At 49.4% G+C, this 21762-nt stretch overlaps 1 protein-coding gene across 1 annotated transcript in view; it reads right to left on the bottom strand.

Moving 5' to 3' along the window:
• Window positions 1–3259: 3259 nt before the first annotated feature.
• LZTS3 (leucine zipper tumor suppressor family member 3) overlaps window positions 3260–21762 on the bottom strand; it is a 53840-nt gene continuing 35337 nt past the window's right edge. Inside the window, exons 2-4 of the mRNA XM_058024074.1 lie at window positions 14049–14540; window positions 11704–12534; window positions 3260–10586 (exon numbers count right to left, since the gene is read on the bottom strand). Coding sequence (XP_057880057.1) covers window positions 9873–10586; window positions 11704–12534; window positions 14049–14501 — 1998 coding nt within the window. The 5' untranslated portion in view covers window positions 14502–14540 and the 3' untranslated portion in view covers window positions 3260–9872. The remainder of the gene's footprint in view (window positions 10587–11703; window positions 12535–14048; window positions 14541–21762) is intronic.

Here is a 21762-nt window from a genome sequence, read left to right as displayed (position 1 = left end):
TTCTCCTGTGTTTTGCTGCCTTGGAATGTGTTTGGAGATTTTTTACCACAGGTGATTGTTTCATTGGTTTCATGTGAATTGTTTTCACTCTTTGGCCAATCAGGGCCAAGCTGTATCAAGACTCTGGAAAGAGTCAGGAGTTTTCATTATTTTTTTTTACCCTTCTGTAAGTATCCTTTCTGTATTCTTTAGTATAGTTTAGTATAGCATTCTTTAATATAAAATAGTATCATAAAGTAATAAATTAGCCTTGTGAGAACATGGAGTCAGATTCATCATTCCTTCCTTCATCTGGGAGCAACCCAAATACAACAGTGGCTCTGTGAGGCTGTGGTTACAAAACACAGAAACTTGCTGGGTACCTGCACACCCAGGGATGTCCTTTCTGTGTCCCCAGTGTGAAAAATGCGTATTTTATTATTAACTTCCTGCAAATATTAAAATTAATATAATATGTGTTATGTTAGAAAGTGATGCTGTATTAATTTTCTTAAGTACTGTGTTAAATATAGTTTTAGGTTATAACATAAGGTTAAAATAGAAACTATGCTATGTAAGATACTTTTTTAAAAGAGAAGAATGAGGTATCTGCACTGAGATAGCAGCCACAGGACACCTGAATCTTTCAGAGAAAGAGAATTTATTGCTCCATTATCAGGAGAAACAAACTTCTTCCTGCCTCACTCAGCCCTGAAGAGCCGTCAGGATTCAGAGGAAGAAGTTGACACTGACCAGAGAGAATCCTGTGTTTGAATGGAATTGATGCATCATGTATGAGGTGTATGAATATGCAACAGGTTTTTTGTTTTTAAGGGTTAATCCTCTGTTAATGTGGGTCCTTTTTTGGCTTATTTTGCCCAGAAAGAGGTACCTGGACTGTCCATAACTCTTTGTTTTTATTGTCTCATATTGTCCTAACCCTAATTGTCCAAATTATTATGACTCCAATTATATTGCTATTTTAATAACCATTTTATTACTATTAAACTTTCAGAATTTTAAAAACAAGTGATTGGTGTTTTTCACACCATGGAGGCACGAGCCCCAAGCTGGTGTGGGGTGTGTAGGAGGCTCTGTGTGAGCTGACACCCATCACTGAGAGAACAGGGGGATTCTGGAGCTGTGGAGCTCTGCCCTGAGTTCCTGCCCCTGCAGAGCCACCCACAGTCCCTTGGCCAGGGCCGTGTCCCCACAGATTTTGAGTATTTCCAACAGTCACGGCTCCACTTCTGCCAGAAATCTTTCTCCTGCCCACTGCAGGCTTTCAGCACTGGCAAATTATTTAAATATTGCCTTGAGCCTTGCTTAGCACTTGTGTCCCTTCTTGATATTTCCACGAGGTTTGCTTCCTGTCCACCTCTTCCTTCAGATGGGGTTTTGTGCCCTGGCAAGGGAGGAAATGCCACTTTCTGGAAGAAATGCCTTTTTCAGGAGAAAATGCCATTTCCAGGAAGAAATGCCGTTTCCAGGAAGAAATGCCGTTTTCAGGAGGAAATGCAATTTTCAGGAGGCCCCAGGGCCCTGGAGGAGAGCCACGCTGGCTGATGGCACCTCAGGCTCTAAACCTGAGGAAAACTCATGGAATCCCACCAGAGGGCAGGAGACCTCTCTGATAAAGCTGCTGCCATGGGGAAAAGTGCTGGAATTGCTGGGGTTTTAAAGAAAAACAGCGATTATCTGTTGATTTTAGTGAGGCTGACAGAGTTGGGTAGGGTTGATCCGAGTAAAAACTGCAGGAGGTTTTGGATGTGGTATTTCCTCCCTGCTTGAGGGAAGGTGGATAGGCCTTGGCCTAGGGTCCGCACCCCCAACATTTGGGATCCAGCATGAATTTGATGCATTTTGAGTGTGTTCCACTGCTTCAGCCACATGCTGGGCAAGTCAGGGAACCCCCAGAGATGCTCCACTGGGAGATGTGGCTTTTCCAGGAGAGGGAAGGGAAATTGCCTCCCCACCTCTGCAGCTGGATTGGAATGTGCTGATTCACCCAGGGTGATGGTTTCCCCCCACAACTCCCCATCCCAGCTGTGGATCCATCCCAAATCCCCATGGTTCTCCCAGCTGTGGATCCATCCCCAAAATCCCCCTGGTTCTGCTCCCTTCTCCCAGCTGTGGATCCATCCCCAAAATCTCCCTGGTTCTGCTCCCTTCTCCCAGCTGTGGATCCATCCCCCAAATCCCCCTGGTTCTCCCAGCTGTGGATCCATCCCCAAAATCCCCCTGGTTCTCCCAGCTGTGGATCCATTCACAAATCCCCCCGGTTCTCCCCAATTCTCCCAGCAGTGGATCCATCCCCAAATTTCCCCTGATTCTCCCCAACTCTCCCAGCTGTGACACAAACAAACCACACAGTCCTGTTTTTAAAACGGGGCCTTTCTCCATTTTATTTTGCCCAATAAAAATCCTTCACAGTCAGCTGGAGAGAGGAGAGCTGGAGATACGTATACATATAGATCTGCGTGTCTATTTATATATATACATACCTCTGTACAGATATATTTATATATTTATTCACTGTAGAAAATGGCAAAGGCAGGAGCTCTTCACATCTGGATAACCCAATGGGAACAGACAACAGGCCAGCAGGGAATTGGGAATTGTGGTGGAGTTTTAACAAGAACCTCTGAAACAGATACACCTTTGCTGTACAAAAATCCCAGAATGGTGAGTGTTACCTCTTTTATTTTTTAATTTTTTTTCTCTTTTTTTTTTTTTGTTCAACTTTTTGTCTTTAAACACACTTAACCAGAGGCAAAGTCAAGACAACAGTGTTTGGAAGTGACCAAGTGGACAGGAGAGACACCCGACTTTATGGAGTTCTTTTTTTAAAATATTTTTATTATTTTTTCCAAGTACATATATATATATATATTTATATATATATAAATTTTAATTTTTTTTTAGAATTTTTTAATATACTTTTTTAGATTTTTTTTACTTTTAAATACTTTTTTTAGATTTTTTTCAGACTTTTAAAAAATTTTTTTATGAACTTTTTGAAGATTTTTTTTCAGGTTTTTTTTTTTTTTTAGATTTTTAAAAGATTTTTTTCAGGGTTTTTAAAGAATTTTTTTTAAGATTTTTTTTTTTTACCTTTTCAGATTTTTTTCTTTAGATTTTTTAAAGTTTTTTTTTTTAACCTTTTCAGATTTTTTTCTTTAGATTTTTTAAAGATTTTTTTGAGGCTTTTTTTTGAGAATTTTTTTTTTTTTAGGTTTTTTTTTTAGATGTTTTAGATTTTTTTTTTTTTTTTTTTTTTTGCAAAGTCTCGTTGAAACGCAGTTCGGAGAACCAGCAACAGTCGACGCAGAGACAGAACAGTAACAGAGTCGAGTTCAGAACACTTCTGGTTTGAATTCACAGTCAGAGAGAGAGAAAAAGAGAGGGAAAAAGAGACAGAGGGAGCCACCGAGGCGTCAGAAACGAGAGGGAAGAGAAGCACAAGGCTGGGGCTGGAGTGACACTCGGGTGGTGCGGGATGTGTCCCGCAGGAGCTGCTGCGGTGGGACACGGCCAGCAGAGCTCCTGTTATTGCTGGTGAGGTCGGACACCCCCGGGGCAGCTTTGGGGGGCACAGCTCTGCATCTGCTGGGGAACTGCACTCAGCCACGTCTAAAATGGGGTTTGGGGCGAGGGAAAACCTCCCTGGGGTGGTGCCCGGAGCGGCTCCTCTGGGCTCACAGCGATTTCCAGGTCCTGGAGAGTGCAAACGAAGACACCTTGGAGGAGCCCTGGGCTGGGCTCTGCCTGGGAAGGGACTGCATAGACACATCAGCCGGGGGTGCAGCATTGGGTGGTGCTGGGATGCTCCTGCCAGCCCCTGTTCTGCTCCTTTCAGCCATGGGGTGAAGCGATCTTGTCCTCCCAGGCTCTCAGGAATGGCCACAGTGTCCCACTGGTTGTCACTGAAGGTGGCTCCGTGAGCTCAGACACCCCAGTGGCTCCCACGTGGAGAAGACTTCCTGCCCAGTGACAGGATGGGTCACACCTGCTGGACGTGGGAAGCTTTGGGCAACCCGAGCCACCAAGTGTTTGTTCAGAGCCAGACTGGACCCTGCAGACCTTTCCAGAGGAGCTGAGGCCAGGGCTGGAGCTCTGAAGGAATGTTGGCTTGTCTGCAGGTGTCAGAGTTGGGAAGAGTCCCTTTGAAATCTCCCTGGAAAATCCTATTGCTTTGGGACAGAAAGCAGAGACTTTCTGCTGGAAAAAACAGATTTGTGAAAGAGCTGTGGGGACACAGCCTGGTCCAGGCCCCAGAGCTGACACAATTCCCATCACTGGGAGAGCCAGGGAGGAGGATTACCCTGAAAATACAAGAACATCCTCTTGGGAAGCCAACATCTGCAAACAGCTGGATGAGATCCCACCCCCTTGGTACACTGCAGGGTCCTGTGTGCTCCTAAGGACCTCAGAGACCCCTCAGACCCCTGTTTTTTCCAGAGGGTGGAAGGACCAGGGAGCTCCAGAGCTGGTGGTGAAGTTGTGAATCCCCGTGCAATGATCCCACAGGATTGCAGGCCGTGGGAATGTCTTTCAGCAGGAAGCCAGATTGTCCTTGGAGGCAAAGCAGGGCTGATGGATCCATCCCCAAAATCCCTGGGGATGTCAGAGAGGAGAGGATCAGTGTTCTGGAAAGCTCCTGAGAGCAGGGTTGGGATCACCCATTCCCAGTGGGGGCTGTAGCTCCAGCTTGTCCAGATGTACCTGGGAGAGCACTGGGAGAGGCCCTGACTGCTCCAGTGGGATGGAGATGATCTGAAAAGAGGCAGGAGAGCCTGGAGAGCTGGGGCAGAGGAGCAGCAGGCAACACATGGGCAGATCTTTAGCCAGGGATCTTGGTGAACAGTAAATATAAAGGGGTTTCAAGGCTTAAACTGAAGGTTTGGGTTAAATTAATTGGGCTCCCTTCCATCCCAGGGATGGAGTGGAGAAGGCTGAGAATAGCTGGGGAGCAGAGGCACAGTTGAGAGGCATCTGCCCAAGGCCCAGACCCACCTGAACACCCACCTGCAGGAGCACAGATCTCCCAGGTCCAGGAGCCTTCCTGGAGCAAAGGTGGGTGGAGATACCTTCAACACCCCAAGCAGGACAAGTGAAGAACACGCTGCCTTCACCTGGGAGTTTGGTTCCTTGGTAAGGAGGGTGCTGAGGATGCCCTGGGGTGAGCTGTGGAGAGGACACCAAGGGGGCAGCCAGCAGGACCACCAGCTCTCAGGATGCTCATTTTCCTGGACATTCCCACTGAGCCAGAACATTTGGCTGGACCCTGTAGTGGTGTCTGCTGCTGACCTATTGCTCTGAGGATGAGAGGCATGAAGTTGCCTGAAGACAAGAAGATGCATGACTTGGTGTGCATCCTCTCTTCTCCTCAAGAAGAAAGGGAATGGCATCCATCCCAACTCCTAGGGACAGCCCCTGGTCCATATTCTCCACGGGAAAGGTGTGGAGCTAACTGGGATGGCTGTGGAGGATACTGGTGTCACCAACTGGGGACAATCACCTCACCCAGGAACTCCTTTCTATCCTGTCCTATCTCTCACAGAAAAGGCCCTTATGGACCTGCAGACATTCCCAGGTGGGACACAGGGAAATCATGTCCCCTGCCAGCTCTCATTCCCCTTTTCCAGCCCCCACCAGCCTCAGGTCTCTGCAGGAAAGCCGGGACACAGCTCCAGGCATGGAGCCCAGCGCTCTCCAGAGATCTTTGGTCACGTTGCTCGTGAGCCCGCTGCCTTGAGCGAGCTGTAAAGTGCCACTGCAAGGGGCAGGAGGGGAGCAGGATGGTCCTTGCCGTGGTGGGCAGAGCTCAGGGGGACACTCTGGAAACCACAGTCTGCCTGGAGTCTGGCTGTGACACCAGATGGGCACCCTTAACCAGGGGGTCGCTGCAAACCTGGCTCAGGGTGACAGCAAGCATCAAAGCAGGACAGAGGGACACCAGGCTGAGCTAATCCCAAGTGGATTGCTCTCCTGGGAGGTGCTGGAGCCCATTCCCAGTGCAGCCAGGCCCAGGTCGGGGTGCTGAGCATCCTGTGTGCAGCGCTCGGCCCCGCTCGCCAACAGAGAAGCCACAGAGCCTTCTTATCTCCTTTTAATCATCAACACACAGAGCTGGGCTCTTATTTACATCCAAATACACTTCTCTCTGTACAACAGTGTTAGAGCAACAATTCCATTCCTCCCTGGAGCGTGGAAACCTGGAGGTGAGTGACCACCACCAGTGACAGCAGCACTGGGGCCACCAGCTGCCAGCAGACAGTGGCAGGAGCTCAGTGGGGCTGTGTGGGGCACAACAACGTGCCCTGGTTGTGGTGATCACCCTGGGGGTGAGAGGGGAGTGCTGGAATCAGCCCAGCTGGGTTGCTGAGACAGTGGTAGCAGCCAGCCTTGGGACGGTGGTGGAGCAAAGCAGCCATGCCCACTGCAGAGTGAGACCTTCCCTGGCACCAGGACACCCTGCTTAGCCCACGTCCTCATGGGTGGAAGCCTCTGGAGCTGATCATTGTCCTCTGTTGGCCATGTGGATGTGCCTGGAGCATGACTGGGCTCTGTACATGGGGGGCCTGTGACACCAGAGCTGCTCCAGGACTGCCACCACTCTCCCAAAACTCTTGGATCATGCATGTGTTGGGTATCCCAGATATCCCAGATACCCTTGTGGACCCCATGTGTGGGCAACAGAGCTGAGACCCTCACGGCCACAGCTTGTGGTGGTGGCCAGTGGCAGGTTGGAGAGGATTTTGGGGGCAGCACTTGGGGAATGACATGAGAGCCAGGATGTCACACTGAATTCCACCAGCTCCAAGGTGCAGGAAACAGCTGGAGGATGGTCAAGCCCAAGCTCTGGGTGGAATTCCACGGGACAGAAACAATTCATCAGCCCTGCCTGAGCCTCCAAGAGACACACTGCCAGCCTCCTTGGCCATTCCCAGGATATGTCACCCTAACACCAGCCTGGCACGCCTTGGCTGTCCTAACCCAGGGCTAAGACCCCAGAGCCTCAACAAAGCTTTAGATGGGAGATTTAATCAACTTGTGAAAGTGTAAAAGATGTGGAAGGAGCCAGGTGAGCTCCACCTGGGCACAAACAAGAGGAATCCAGGTGTCTCACTATCGTTTTGCTCCATCTCTTCTGAGCAAAGGGCTGGCACAGGGGAGAGGACTTGATGGGGAGCAGCACGTCCAGTTGTGGGGAGGAATCCTGGAGCACAGGAATCCTTTGTGGCAGTTTGGCTCCCAAAACCATCTGTGTTTTCTGTCACCATAGCAGGGGTGGGGTGGTTTCTGCAGGACAGCTGGGGGTGCTGTTTGGGGGGATCTTGGGAGAATCCCAAGAGAGGAAAAACCAGCAGCAGAGTGTCTTAGTGGGTGCCTGGAAGGCTCTGCCATGCAGGGAATGTCCACAGTCGAGGTCTCAGATCTGGATTGAAGCTCTGGATCGATGTGATGCAGTGAGGAAGGTGGAGGGAGGAGGCCTTTCCTCCTCCAAGGTGAACAATCTTCACAAGAGCAGACACCAAACACCTGCTTTGGGAGGTGAGACACCACATCTCCAGCCCTGCCACTGTGGGATGTTGGATTGTGCCTGGAAGGCCTGGAGTACGACACGGAGGAAGCTCTAGGATGTGCCTGGCCAGGTGCCTGTGGATTTTGCCCTGCCATGGCCAAGTCTGCAGCTGTGTGGCACTGGCAGGCAGCTGCGCTCCTTCCTTGCTGGGCTGATGTCCAAGAGTGCTGGAGATCTTCAGGATTTGCAGGAGGACTCTTCCCCACAGCCATCAGTTGTCAAACCTGACCTCACCTCCCTTTTATGGCTGGTCCAGGGAAAGGGGCTTAGCCTGAGCTGCCCTGGGGTTTTCTATGAGTTGTCTTCCTCCAGCTCCAAAGACATGGGCAGAAGTGGTGAGAAAAGAGAGGAGCTGTCAACTGGGGTCTTGAAATGCCCTGGTCTTGGCACTTTTCAATTTTCAATGGCTCCAGGGGTCTCTGGCAGCCACCACCAGCTCCTGGCCAGTGGCAGTGTCCCATGACTTGGGCTGGTGGGACTAACTGCATTCTCCACTCTGCTCAGGCTGGAGCTCATCACAGCAATGTTTGTTCTCAAACCGAAGGTCACACCTGGTTGTGAACTGGAGAGTTTTGGGTAGACAGAACATGGAAAATGTGCAGCTTCAGGGCTTTTGTTTGGAAGGTCTTCAGCCCCTCAATGCCTCCAGGTTCTTCCTTAGTGTGCACATGAAATTTAATCTGGCCAAATTCACCCTGGTGTCACCTCAGAAACATTTCCAGACATCCCAGTGCTAATCCTAACTTTTCTCTTCTAGCTGCTCCCCAGGGCAAAGAGCCAAAATCCCCACTCCTATTGATCCTTTGGCCAGTGCACACTCCACTTTGCAACATTTTTCTTCTCTTTATTATGACTTGTGGTAAAAAATTGTCCATGACAGAAGAACTGAGCTCACCTTGCCCACCTTTTCAAGCAGAATGCCAGGTTTTGCTGCCTTAGTGACTGTGCACATAGGATTTGGTTTATTATTCTGCCAGGGCATAAGCACTTGCGTGATCTTAAGCATTTTCCCCCTCTTATGACTTCTTTCATGCTCAGAGTTAGTAGCTGAGTATTTTCTTGAGCCAGGCCTGCGAGTTGTTCTCTCCATCCCTGGGGTGTGGGATGGCTGTGGGTGCTGTTTGGAATGGCAGAACTGAAGGCTGACTGCTGCAATCCAGCTGTGATGCTGCTGTGCCCCCCCTGCAACTCCTGAGTGAGGCTCGAGTGCTGTTTTTAAGCAGACCCTGGCCCAAGAGAGTGCACCAAGGTGTCACTCGTTTGGGGACAGGGTGGCACAATTGCCCGCTTCTGGGGCAGATTGCTAAAGCTTCAGTTTGCATAAACATCCCATGGGTTTGGAGGCTTCCCCAAACCTCGATTCCATTGACTTTGGGAAGTAAGGGGGCTGTTGGGAAGGGAAACTAGCTTGGATTTCCAAGCTTTTCTCTTGCTGTAGCCAGCTTGGGTATAGAGTAAGGGGGCCAAGGCAGAGGTGGGAGGGTGTTTCTGCTCCCAGGGTTGGTCACAGCCTGGGAGAGGAGTGGAACTGCAGGAGGAAACCACAAGGAAGTGAAAACGCAGCATGTGTTAAGCTCTGCTGAGCCTCCAGAGAGGCTCCTGCTGGGACATCATTCCTCGTTGGCTTCTGTTAGCAGGACAGGCTCATCCTGCTCCTCAAGGATGTCCTAACCTCTTGCAGCCAGGGCAAGAGGGAGTCGTCTGGTAGAGATATGTCTGGTTTCACTGAAATCAGTGGCCAAGCTCGCACTGACTTCACTAAGACCACCGTCTAGACAGGATACTTGATGCAGAACGCTTGAGTTTGCTCATGATCCCAAGAGCTTTGCTCCATTAGCCAATGTGGCTAAAAACGTCCTGGAAAAAAAAAAAACAAAACAAAACCCAAAAAACAACAAACCTGCCACTTTGAACTGTTTTGCTGCACGTAAATGCTTGGAAAACCAAAGAAACTGAATACAACCCTCCAAAACAACCAACCAAAGAAGGGTGAATTGTAGGAGAGGGGGTGGCAGCCTCTAGTGAAGTAACAGTCAGGGCAGATTACAAAAGAGCCAATTGACCCTCACCAGCTGTACTAGGAAAAAACCCCAGCCGAGATGTGGCATTGTCGATAGAAAACCAACGCACATCCACAGTTATTGTACCTACAGAGCACAGAAGTGGAGAGTGAGGGTGATGGAGCCTGGTGGGAGCACGCTCACACCGCTCCCACGGGAGCGCATTATCCTTCGGAAGATCTCTGGCTTGAGTAGGTAGTACATGCACAGCAATAAAAAATTCTGTCGTGTCACCTCGGCTCCCCTCAGATCTCGGTGGACTCTATCCTCTCGAGCCTGGAGGGAGTCCATGTCTTCTTCTCCTCGGTGTGCGGGGGGCTGGTGGCCTTGGTGTTCATCTCGTTGACCTTGTGCTCCAGGAGCTGGTTCTTCTGGTACATCTCCACGTAGTTGAGCTGCAGCTGCTTCTGGTACTTGATGACCTTCTCCTTCTCCTCCTGCCACGTGCGCCGCTCCTCCTCGAAGTCCATCACCTGCTGCTCCCGCTGCTGCCGCTCCAGCTTCAGCTCTGTCTGCAGCCTCTCCACCTCCCTCCTCAGGCTGTTCACGCTGTCCTCGCTCTGCCGCTGCATCTTGGCCTCGTCGCTCTCGCAGGCCAGCGGGTCCCCCCGCAGCTTGTCCCCGAGGTCCCCGCCAAAAGACCCCGTGGGCCCTATGCTGGCAAGTGTCCGCTTCAGGCCGGAGACCTCCAGCTCACAGTGGTTCAGTTTTTCCCTCAGCACCTGGACCTCGCTCATCTTCCTCTGCAGCTCGCCCTCGCAGATCTCCAGGTTGACGCTCTTGGAGCTGTAGGAGTCCTTCAGGGTGAGGATCTGCTCCTCTTTCTCCCGCAGGAAGTTCTTGCCTTCCTTGAGCTGCGACCGCAGGCCCACGATCTCGTTGAGCTTCTGGGAGACGTCGGCTTGGGAATCCTTCAGCTGCTGCTTGAGCAGGGAGATCTCACCTGCCTTCTGGCACACCTGTGGGGAGAGCACTCGTGAGGCTGGTCGGTGGCAGTGAGGAGCTGCTTGTCCCCTGAGCTGCCCATTAAATGACCCTGCCCAAGGACCCAGCCCTCACCATGCCACAGACCTAGATGTTGTCCCCACCTCTGTGTTTTTTCCCTCAGGGATCTGATGCTGTTCCCAGCTGGAGCTGCCCAAACAGCCAAGCCCTGTGATGTGGTCCCCACCAGCGATGCTTCTCTCCTGCCTTCATCTTCCTCTCCTACCTACAAACCCACAGAGCTCGATCCCAAACCTTCTGCTGAACATCTGCGAATGGCACATTTCAGAGCCTAATTAATCCCAGCTTCGTTGACTTTCCATCAGGATTAGCAGAATAAGGTCGTCTGGATTCTAGAGCTATGTTTTGCCTCTGCACTCTTAATAAATTTAAAGTTTCTATCCTCTGCATGGAAGGATTAAAATTCTTCACATGATCAAGCTGAAAAAACGGTATGTTAGCACTGGCTATACAAACAGACCTTGATAAAATGTTCTAAAAATAGGAACAGTAGGAAAAAGTTATGTAGGACTCAACAGGAGAACTAGAAAGAGGAATGTGTCTTTCAGCCTTTTGAGAGAGATCAACTTATTAACAACCAAAAAAAGTGTGTTACAATGGAAAACATGAGGTAAACATGGCTCTATCGATGTCATTTTTAGCTCAGTTCCTTTTATATCTTCAATTTAAAACAAAGCAAATATCTGAAAACCGGTTTCAAGGTTTGCCCAAATGCAAATGGTAAAAGAATTTAATTAAAATAGACTTAAGCCCATTTTTGGCAGGCACAAGTACCTGTGTGGAAAGACCTGTATTCCGTGAAACTGGATTTGAATGTCATGACTTGGAGTGACCAGACTGTGAAGTCAAATTATTAACCAGCACAGGAGGGTGTGCACAAAAAGTTGTGCTTATTTTAGCTTAATTGAAATCAGCAGGCCTGGGGCTCAGACAAGTGAGGTGACAAGTGTCACCTGTTACCTGGAGGTCACCAACCCATGGCTGTTATCTGTGGGCATGTGGGAGGAACTTTGGGTCACCAGATTCCACAATGGAAACCTCATTTATGGCCTGTTACAACCACGCTCTTACCTCCCACTTGGTCTCTTCAATCTTGGGGAGAAACTCAGCCTGCTCCTTCTTGAAAGCCACAAATTTCTTCTCCAGCTCCTCTCGCTGCTGGAGGAGTTGTCCCATGTCATCCTGGAGTTTTTTTTTCTCCTGCTGGAGCTTGAAGATTTGGAGCTGCAGAGCCTGCTGAGCCCGCTGCGCCTTTTTGGAGACCTGCTGCAACTTGTTGGCATAGTTCTGCCTCAGGTCCTCCATTTCCCTCTCCCAGATCTTCTGCTTCTCCTCGAACACCTGGAAGATGGCCGCCTCGCTCTTGTCCAGGTTCCTCCTCATCTGCAGCACCTCCTGCTCCTTCTCCCACAGCCTGTCCTCCAGGTCCTGGATGATGTCGTCGGTCGAGGGCGAGTGGAAGGGCATGGTTTCGTTGAGATGGTTCAGCCTGCTGAAGGACGAGGTGCTCTTGCTCGAGGACCGCCCGCTGTCTGAGGTAGATATCCCGTTGTAGCCCACGATGTTCTTCTCCACGTAGGTGGTCCCGATGCGGTTGATGTGGCTGGTGGAGGCGCTCATGGGGCCCACGTGCTGGCTGTAGCCCGTGCCGTAGGTGGGCAGGCTGGTCAGGGAGTTACGGCCCGAATCCGAGAGCCCCCCGCCCTGGTTTGTAGTCCTGTTAAGGCTGCTCTTGTCGAGCCCGCCCTTGGGCGCGGACGGGCTATTGCTGTTGGCGTGGTTCAAGCTCTTTCTGTTCTCTGCCATCCCGTTGCTCTGTGGTGGGCAGAGGTTCTGCATGGAATGGAAGTTTTTAGGAACTACTGGTTTAAAGGCTGAGGGTCTAACTAAGGGCTCATTGCTCTGCAAAAAGGAAAAAGGAACAGGCATCAAACACAGCTTCGGTAGCAACACATAAAAGAGACACATCATCATGGGGTGGGGGTTATGCAGCTTGGGCTTGCTCCTTATCCCACCTTGTTACACATTTGGGGTTGCACACGAGGGACCTGTGATCACTCAAAGGGCAACACTGTCTTCCCTTCCTCTAGCTGAAAGGAAACAATCTTTTCACCCCAAACCAGCATGACTCACCCCAAACCTGCATGATTTTTGTCTAGAATACTCCTTGGGTTTTCTTAGTGCTTGTCACAAGGAGAGCTGCCTCTTGCTTACCAGACCTGACCAAAAATAACTCTAATTTCTGCTGTTTATATTTCTAGCCTTGAAGTTGCATTGCCCTTTTGCTGAAAGCTGAATTGAACCCTTGGATTAGCAGCCCTCAGGAGAATCACATCTCCCTCCTGCCAGCAGTGACCTGTGCCTGTGGGGGCCTCATGTCCTGCTTGTCCTCAGACAGAAGCAGGTAGGAGCTGTGACAGCAGTGACACCAGGCAAGGAACATGCTGGAGCTGCTCTTCATTTGAAATTTGTGTTTTCTGTGGCATAAGCAATGCTGGGGGACAATAGACCACAGCTGTAAGGGATTTAGAAAAGATTTTAAGGCCTTGCACATTCCTCACCCCATCAATGCACCATTAGAAACAAAATTTTCCTCAAAATGGAATTGAGTCTCCCCTACTGCAGATTGGATTTTAGGTGAAAATTAAACTGGAGGAACCAAAGGTAATTTGAAAATGCCTTTTAGGAGAAACAGCAAAAGCCCCACTGAAGAGATTGGAGGCTGGAGACCAAGTGTGAGACTGAGATGGACTGCAGGGGCTGTTGGATTAACAACCCAGGAGAAAAGGCCACCAAATGCTGCAGAAATAATACTGGACACAAATTATGGAAGTCACTGGAGCAGAGCAGCAGGCTACATAAAGCACTGCAGGCTCTGGGGCTCTGTTCCTCCAGGCCTGGGAGATTTTGCTCCCTGAAGCCAATATGAGCCATGAGGATGGGCTGGGCTGGGAGATAACATTTACAGGGGTAGTTCCCAAGCCTTTTTTTCACAAGGGGCACTGGGATTGGGAACAGATGCTCGTGGCTGCTTTCAAACAGCAGCTTGAGTGTCAGTGGGTGGTTGAAAATTACCTATAGAAGGCACAAAACACACAAAACAAGAATGGGACTCAGATGCTGAAACAGGGGGCCAACTCCAGCTCCCTCCTCATCCTTCAGGGAGGTAAACATATCTCAGGGAAGCTGGAACAGCCAGTGACTTAAATGAGCTGTGTGTAGAAGACCTGTGGTCCTGCTCTTGGGTTCCTCAAGAACTAACAACACCCCTGAAAGTCATAAGAATTATCTCATCTCTACATCAAAATGTACAAAACAAAAACAAGACCATCAAGACTGCGCCGTCGCCCAAGACCTCCTGGCCTGTGCTTCCAGAGAAGTGCCACGGCCACCCAGCTGCTCCAGGAGGTGCTCACCTGGTCCAGTTTGCCGGAAATCGGCAAAATCTTTGGTGGGTTACCGGGCTCTCGGTACTGGGGCGGCGGCGGCGGCAGGTTCTTCTCGTTGTTGGCGGTCACGTTCCCGCAGATGTCCACCTTCACCTTCTCGCTCTTGCGCGCCTCGCCGTTGATGTAGAGCGAGTTGGAGACTTTCTCCGACTTGTAGGTCTTCTCCTCGCCCGAGTAGCGGTGGGGGATGTCCCGGCCGGAGTAGCCGTTGCGCGGCCCCTCGGCGGGCCGGCCGCCGCTCTGCGTGCGCGTGCCCACGCTCTTCATGGCGAACTCCTGGTCGTTGGCCACGCCGCTGCCCACGCTCCCCATGGCGCTCCGGGGGATGGTCTGGGAGTAGCGCGGGGCGAAGCCGTGGAAGCTCTGCGCGCTGGGGTAGGCCGGGTCACTGAGGACGGGCAGCGTCTCTAGCGTGGCCATGGCAGCGTCGGGGTGAGGCGGAGGCGCAGCTCAGTGGCACTGGGACAGAGAGGGGGGGAAAAAAAGGCTTGTTAGAGAGGTGATTTTTGTCTGACGTGCCCTTTTGCAGATTGAAATTGCGTCCTCGTGATTGTCACTGTTTTCTGAAAAAAAGTGCTGTGCCCTTTCAAACCAAATCCTGTTGATTGTCACTGTCTTATTTTCTGAAAAATCCTTTTGCCCAGGATTTTCTCCTGGGAAGCTGAGAAGCCTCAGAGGAAAAGGAGAAACAGTATTATCTCATTTTTCTCTCCTGTGTTTTACTGCTTTGGGATGTGGTTGGAGATTGTTTATCCAACATGTGAAGTGTTTTTACTTAATGACTGATCACAGCCGGCTGTGTCGGGACTCTGGAAGCAGTCACAAGTTTTTAATTAGTATCTTGTTAAGCCTTCTGCAAGATCCTTTCTGTATTCTTTAGTATAGATTAATATAATATAATATAATATAATATAGTATAATATAATATAATATAATATAATATAATATAATATAATATAATATAATATAATATAATATAATATAATATAATATAATATAATATAATATAATATAATATAATATAATATAATATAATATAATATAATATATATTAATATATATTAATAAGTTGGCCTTCTAAGAACATGGAGTCAGATTCTCAATTCCTCCTTTGACCTGGGGACCCAGCAAATACCACACGTGGGTTCTCCTCTCGGGAGCCCCAGATCCCTTGGAGGAGCAGCATTCCCCAAACCCCACCCACTGTTATCAAAAAGAGGTCCTAATTTTCTGAATCCAAGGGTTGTGGCTCCTAGGGGAGTGAGTTGCGTGGATTTTAGTAGGCACAGCTCTATAGCACTGGTGAGACACAACTGTTGGCTGTGCTGAAGCTGGAATTATTTCTGTCACTTTTCCCAGATTTGAGTAAGTTTGTGTTCCCATGGGGCTGGAAGGTCTCCATCCCTGGTCCTGGTTCATACAAGTGCTCCCTCCAGCACATCCCTTAGGGATGACACCACAGGGTTTAAGCAACACAATTTCCATCTCTTTCTTGGGATTGTTGCTCGCCTGAACTTGAGCTTTAAAACAGATACTTTTGTGCAGGTGTCATCCTAAATTTTCATTTAAATCTTTATTCCCCTTCTCCATTTGATTCCTACTTAGGCTGTGCCTTGGGTTGGCCAAAACTAGGCCATGGGACAGGGATAACATGCAAATAATGGCTTCAAAAGTTGTCTTTCACTAGGGTTGTCCTGGGGCCGGTTATCCTTGGGACCAATTCTCAGCTGTCTAGATGCTCTTCATCAGCTTTTACACAAAGGTGTGAAATCTTATTTATGGAAATAAAAGACCCACAACAAGCTTTTTTCTTTTGTTGTTGCCTTATTGAATAATGGAGAATATGAACCTGTACCAGCCAAGGATCTCATTCCCTGAGGGAAGGGAGAAGGTGCATTGCAATTTTGAGTGATTGAACCAAACCTGGAGGAGCAAGGCCAGTGGCTTGTGGACAGCTGTGGCCACTCAGCTGACCATTGCCCACCTGCCCTACTGAGTTCATTGACTCAGTCCCCATGGGTCAGAATTGATGCTTTTCTTTTGTCTCGGGCACCCTCAGTTCCAGGATTTCCAGGATAATCCATCCTGACAACCCAGCGGCTAAAGCAGGACTTAAGGGCAGCGGAAGCTGCAGGTTTCCCTGTGGAAGGGATAAAAATAGTGATGCCCTTTGGAAAAAGGCTCAGGGATGGCAGCAGTCAGGCAGGAAGGGGAGATGGAGAAAATCCCCATTTCAGCGGGGTTCTCCCTCTCCTTGGGGTAGGGATGCTCATTCAGCCCTCCCTGAGTAAAGCAGAGCTGGGTTTATTTCCCTGGAGAGCAAGCTGAGGTCTGGAGCTCAGCTCCCACGTGGTGTCTCACAGGGCCTTGCTATTTGCACTAATAATGGAATGGAAAAAGAATTAAAAAGGTTAAAGCACAGGGGCTGTGCTGCTCAACTTTGCTTTTATTAAACTGCATTTCTGGAGGCTTCTCCTCCCTCTTTCCCAGCACCCTGCCCTGTCCAAAGTACAGCCTGTGTGGCAGATGTGGCAACTGCTGTGCCAGAGGGAGAGGACACAGAGTGCTGTGATGGGGTTTAAGGTCCCTTCCACCCCAACCCAGCCCATTCTGGGATTTTATGACCATCTGTAATCCCATTTCTGGGATTTTATGATCAACAAGCACTAAGTGAGCACTTTGTGTTCCCTGCTGAGGACACCCTGCATTTTGCACCTCTGTCCCCAGCAGATGATCTCATGTCATTTCCTGATCAAAGTCTAAAGACCAGGTAGTAAAAGAGGATCACACGAGCACGTGGGGGGATCCCCCACAGCCAAAACACGAGTGTTTATTGGTCATAAGTGACAAAACCCCTGCCAGCAGCAAGGAGTGGCAGGGTCTGGTCACGTATGAGGCATGTGATGTTTGGACACGTGCTCTGAGCAGCACTCAAAGGCTCATGACCCTGTCACACCCTAAAGACTTCCCAAAGAACATCACCACTGATGGTTCATGAGTGCACCATGCCCAGGGGTCAATCCAGGTGCTCGCTGAGCACCTGGAGACGTGGCTGGGCTGTGGGGTGATGAGGAAGGATGGAGAACACTCACCTGAAGCCACACTCAACCAGCGGTGCCTTTGGATTTTATGAGTCAAAGGAAGACTTTTTGTCCTCCTAATTTGACCTGGCAGTGAAGGAGGATCACACGAGCACGTGGGGGGATCCCCCACAGCCAAAACACGAGTGTTTATTGGCCATAAGTGACAAAACCCCTGCCAGCAGCAAGGAGTGGCAGGGTCTGGTCACATATGAGGCATGTGATGCTCTGAGCAGCACTCAAAGGCTCATGACCCTGTCACACCCTAAAGACACTTCCCAAAGAAAATCAGCATAATTTATTATTATATGATATGATATTATACTAAAACCATACTAAAGAATATAGAAATGATCTTACAGAAGGCTTAACAAGATACTAATTAAAGACTCGTGAACTGCTTCCAGATTCCCAACACAGCTGGGAATTGGTGTGATTAGTCATTAAGTAAAAACAATTCACATGGTGGACAAACAATCTCCAACCACATTCCAAAGCAGCAAAATACAGGAGAGAAAAAGGAGCACCTGGAGACTTGGCTGGGCTGTGGGGTGATGAGGAAGGATGGAGAACACCCACTTGAAGCCACGCTCAGCCAACGGTGCCTTTGGATTTTATGAGTCAAAGGAAGACTTTTTCTCCTCCTAATTTAGGAACAACCTGCTTTTCGGTGACTTTGGGAATCTTTATAGGCTGTGATTTCTTTTTATGGGACACCAGGCACCACAGGAGGGATGTGCTGGAAGGTCTCAGCTCCAGACAAGGATGTGGCATTGTCTCCTTGCAGTGCTCCCCAGCCAGCCAGGGAGAAATCCAGGTTACTTTTCCCTCACTGGGTAAATTTCACGGTGACATTTGCACATTTACATTGACTCTCTGAGGGCAGGGATGAGGTCACTGGAAAGTTTGATCCTTCCAAAAGGGGAAAAAAAAAAAAAAAAAAAAAAAAGCCAACATGACAAGAAGCTTTTCTTTTAACTGGGAATCATCCAAGAAAATATTCTGAAAAAAACCCCCTTGTTCTCAGCTTGTGTTTACTGCAAACCCGGGATCTGATAAACAGAGCATACAGACAAGTGTTACAAATATGTTATTAAGGAGATTCCAGAAGTGCCAAGAGCTCCCTGACAGTACAGCTTTGTTTGCCAAAAAGGGCCATTTTTTCCTGAGAACAACAACCCCTGGGTTTGTATCTTCTGGCCAGCTCCAGTTCCCAGTCAGGTTTTACACTGGTTGTTCCTCAGCTGAACTGTGAAATCAAATTTTGAGCACAGGAATAACGTTGCCACGCTCCAGCACAGAGCAGGAGAGTAATATTTTTTTCTCCTTCCAGGTTTGGGGGAATGTGTGACTAAAAACTTCCCCAGGACATTTCTTCTCCTTAAATCTCATCATCTCTGGGGCAGGAGGACAAGAGGGAATGGCTTCAGACTGACAGGGCAGGGTTATGTGGGATACTGGGAAGAAATTCTTGACTGAGGGTGGAGAGGCCCTGGCACAGGGTGCCCAGAGCAGCTGTGGCTGCCCCTGGATCCCTGGAGGTATCCAAGACCAGGCTGGATGGGGCTTGGAGCAACCTGGGACAGTGGAAGGCATCCCTGCCATGGGAAGAGATGGAACTGAATGATCTTTAAGGTCCCTTCCAAACCAAACTATTCCATGATTCCATGAGAACTGCCTCCCTCCCATGGGAGCATGAACTGAAATTCATGTTTGAACTTTTCACAAGCTTTGTTTGTGATTCCCAGGGATGCTGAGCCTGTCCATGAGCACAGGGAGCCTGAGGGAAGCAAAGTGTTTGCCTTCACCTGTGACAGTGTTCACAGGGGTCTGAGGATGAGGGAAGAGATGAGGGTCTGACTCCATGTTTCAGAAGGCTGATTTATTATTTTATGATATATATTATATTAAAACTATACTAAAAGAATAAAAGAAAGGATTTCATCAGAAGGCTGGCTAAGAATAGAAAAAGAAGGAATGGTAACAAAGGCTTGTGACTCAGATTCTCTGTCTAAGCCAGCTCACTGTGATTGGCCATTAATTAGAAACAACCACATGAGACCAATCACAGATCCACCTGTTGTATTCCACAGCAGCACATAACCATTGTTTACATTTTATTTTTGAAGCTTCTCAGCTTCTCAAAAAGAAAAATCCTAAAAAAAAGACTTTTCATAAAAGATGTCTGTGACATTTACCAGCATTTCATTCCCAAGTCCATCCTTTAGGAGGAAAGCAGAGTCACCCTCGAGCATGGCTGGGTGACCTTCTCTGAGCAGGGACACTGGGAATCCACACACTCCACATTGCACCACCTCCCCATCCCATCCATCCACTTCCAGTGCCCTCTTGGCCTTTCCTGCAGCAGCCTTGCCTCAGAGGCAGCAATATTCTGATGCCTGACGCAGAAAATCTGGAGTGAAATGTCCTTTTCCCCAGCTAAGCCAGGCAAACTTTGCATTGCCCACCTCTTACCAAGGTTTCCAGCCCTGCCTGCAGCTCCAGGACACTCCGAGATGTTATTGTCAATACAGACATTTGTAAAATAACAACTTCATCTTCCAACTTGCTCTACCCAAACCATTAGTGAATGCCTTCCAGTTAAGAAAGAAGAAAGATTGCTCTGAGATAAGCAGCTGAATGGTTAACCAAGACTAAATGATGGAGGCCTGGCTCTGTTGCTGCCTGAGGAGGTTAATTGTTAACACTCTCCTAACAAAGGCTTTGGGGAGGCAGACACACAGACACAGCTCGGCATGGTGCCAGGGGAGAAGGGAAGGGAGAAGGGAGTCAGAGAAGGGAATCAGGAAAAGGGAATGAGGGAAGGGAATCAGTCATGGCCCTTGGGCACCAGCAAAGAGCCCCAGAGCAAGCAGGGCTTGGCACTCGTGCCCATCCCAGGCAGGAGGTGCTGCCAGCGCGGGCAACAAAGGCACCTGAAGGTCAAAAATTCCCTCTCTTGCCAACTGTGGTGACAGGTGTGCCCCTGACCTTGATTAGTCGGGTTTGTTTGCTTAATGAGGGAGCAATTAGTGACACCATGAACCCTGCTCTGTTGTTTTTGTAGGGGTAGGGCTGCACCTGCCCTGTGTTTACAGCTCAGGTTGGCTCTGCCAGTTTGTTGGCAGCAATGCCAAGGGGTTGGGTTGGTTGGAGGAGAAAAAGTCAACACATCCTGGGGTGGTGGAGCAGGTTGGAAAAAGAATGGCTGTGATAATTTCAGCTTGATCCAGGAAGAGATGTGGAGTGGGAAGGGAGGGACAGGAATGGGTTAGCAGTGAACACAGACCCTGCAGGGAGCAAAGCCACCTGTGTCCAGTGAGGGTTAACAAGCCCTGGGGCAAAACCACCACTGAAAACCAAGACTTGCACTTGTAGAATCACAGAATCGCTGAATTATTCAGGTTAGAAAAACCCTCTAAGGCTGTGGGGTCTAACTGTTCCCACAGCACTGCCCAGGCCACCACTGACCATGTCCCCAAGTGCCACATCCACATGGCTTCTAAATCCCTCCAGGGATGGGACTCCAACACTGCCCTGGACGCCCTTTCCATGAAGAAATTTTCCCTGATATCTAATCTAAACCTCTCCTGTTTAGAGGCTGTTCCCTCTTGTCCTCTTAGCTTCAGTCACATCCCTCTTCCTCTCCCTCACTTTTCTTGTACACCACATCCTCCAAAAAGGCCACTCAGCCACTGCTCTGCCTCCTGTGTGTCACAGGCCACCACTTGCCACCTCCTTATGGCTGTGCTGTCCCAAACCTGGCTGAGAGCTGCTCCACTGGGATTTATTCAGGAGCAGGGACACCACAGCTCCCACCTGGCACCAGAGCCCAGCACCTCCTGTTCTCCTACACCCTTCTCAAGTTGCTCAGTCTGAAGAGGGGAACAGAATGAGCTTTTCTTGTCTCTCACAGGCGTTTTTTCCAGCCCTCAAGTAACTCTTGTGGCTCTTTCCTGCACCTCCTCCTGCTCCTTTCCCCCCATCCTGGCTTGGTGGCTGCCAGGTTTTCCTCTGCCACTGGAATACAGTAGGAGCACTCTTGAACCTGTCTGCAAAAACATGCAGACCTCCAGCTTTTCAACCACAAGCTTTTTCCACTACCAAAAGCCAAATGAACTCAGAAGAACAACTCCTGCCCCTTCCCCAGGTCACAGACCTCTCTTTTTCCCATTTATCCCTGCACTGCAGATCTTTTTCTCCCCATTCAGAGCTAAAAATCAAACTCAGGAAGGCAGGATGGAGGGTCAAGCAGTGACAGATTGTTGCAGCCACCCTCAGACACCTCTTGGGCTGTGGGGCTGCTGTGTATCTGCACATTTTCCATCTTTCTGTGCAAAGGATTTATGATTGGATTTACTTTTGGACCCAATCCCCAGTAAAGTGCCCTAGGGCACCCTGCTGGTGCCCTAGGGCACTTTACTGGGAGGTTGGACTTAGACTGCCCAGCATGGCAGTCCTGCCGAGGAACATCCAATTTGGGAATGTGGGGACCACCCTGTCCCTCTGTGACCCCCGCCCAGTTTCCAGCTATGCCTGTCCCAGCACCTGAGAGCACTGAGGGGTCTGCACAGGGACCTGCAGCATCCTCTGGATAACTG

The sequence above is a fragment of the Melospiza georgiana genome, chromosome 5 (assembly GCF_028018845.1).
Source record: "Melospiza georgiana isolate bMelGeo1 chromosome 5, bMelGeo1.pri, whole genome shotgun sequence".
Taxonomy (NCBI): Eukaryota; Metazoa; Chordata; class Aves; order Passeriformes; family Passerellidae; genus Melospiza; species Melospiza georgiana.
The sequence above is the reverse complement of the archived record's forward strand: the minus strand, read 5'-3'. Positions and strand labels throughout refer to the sequence as shown.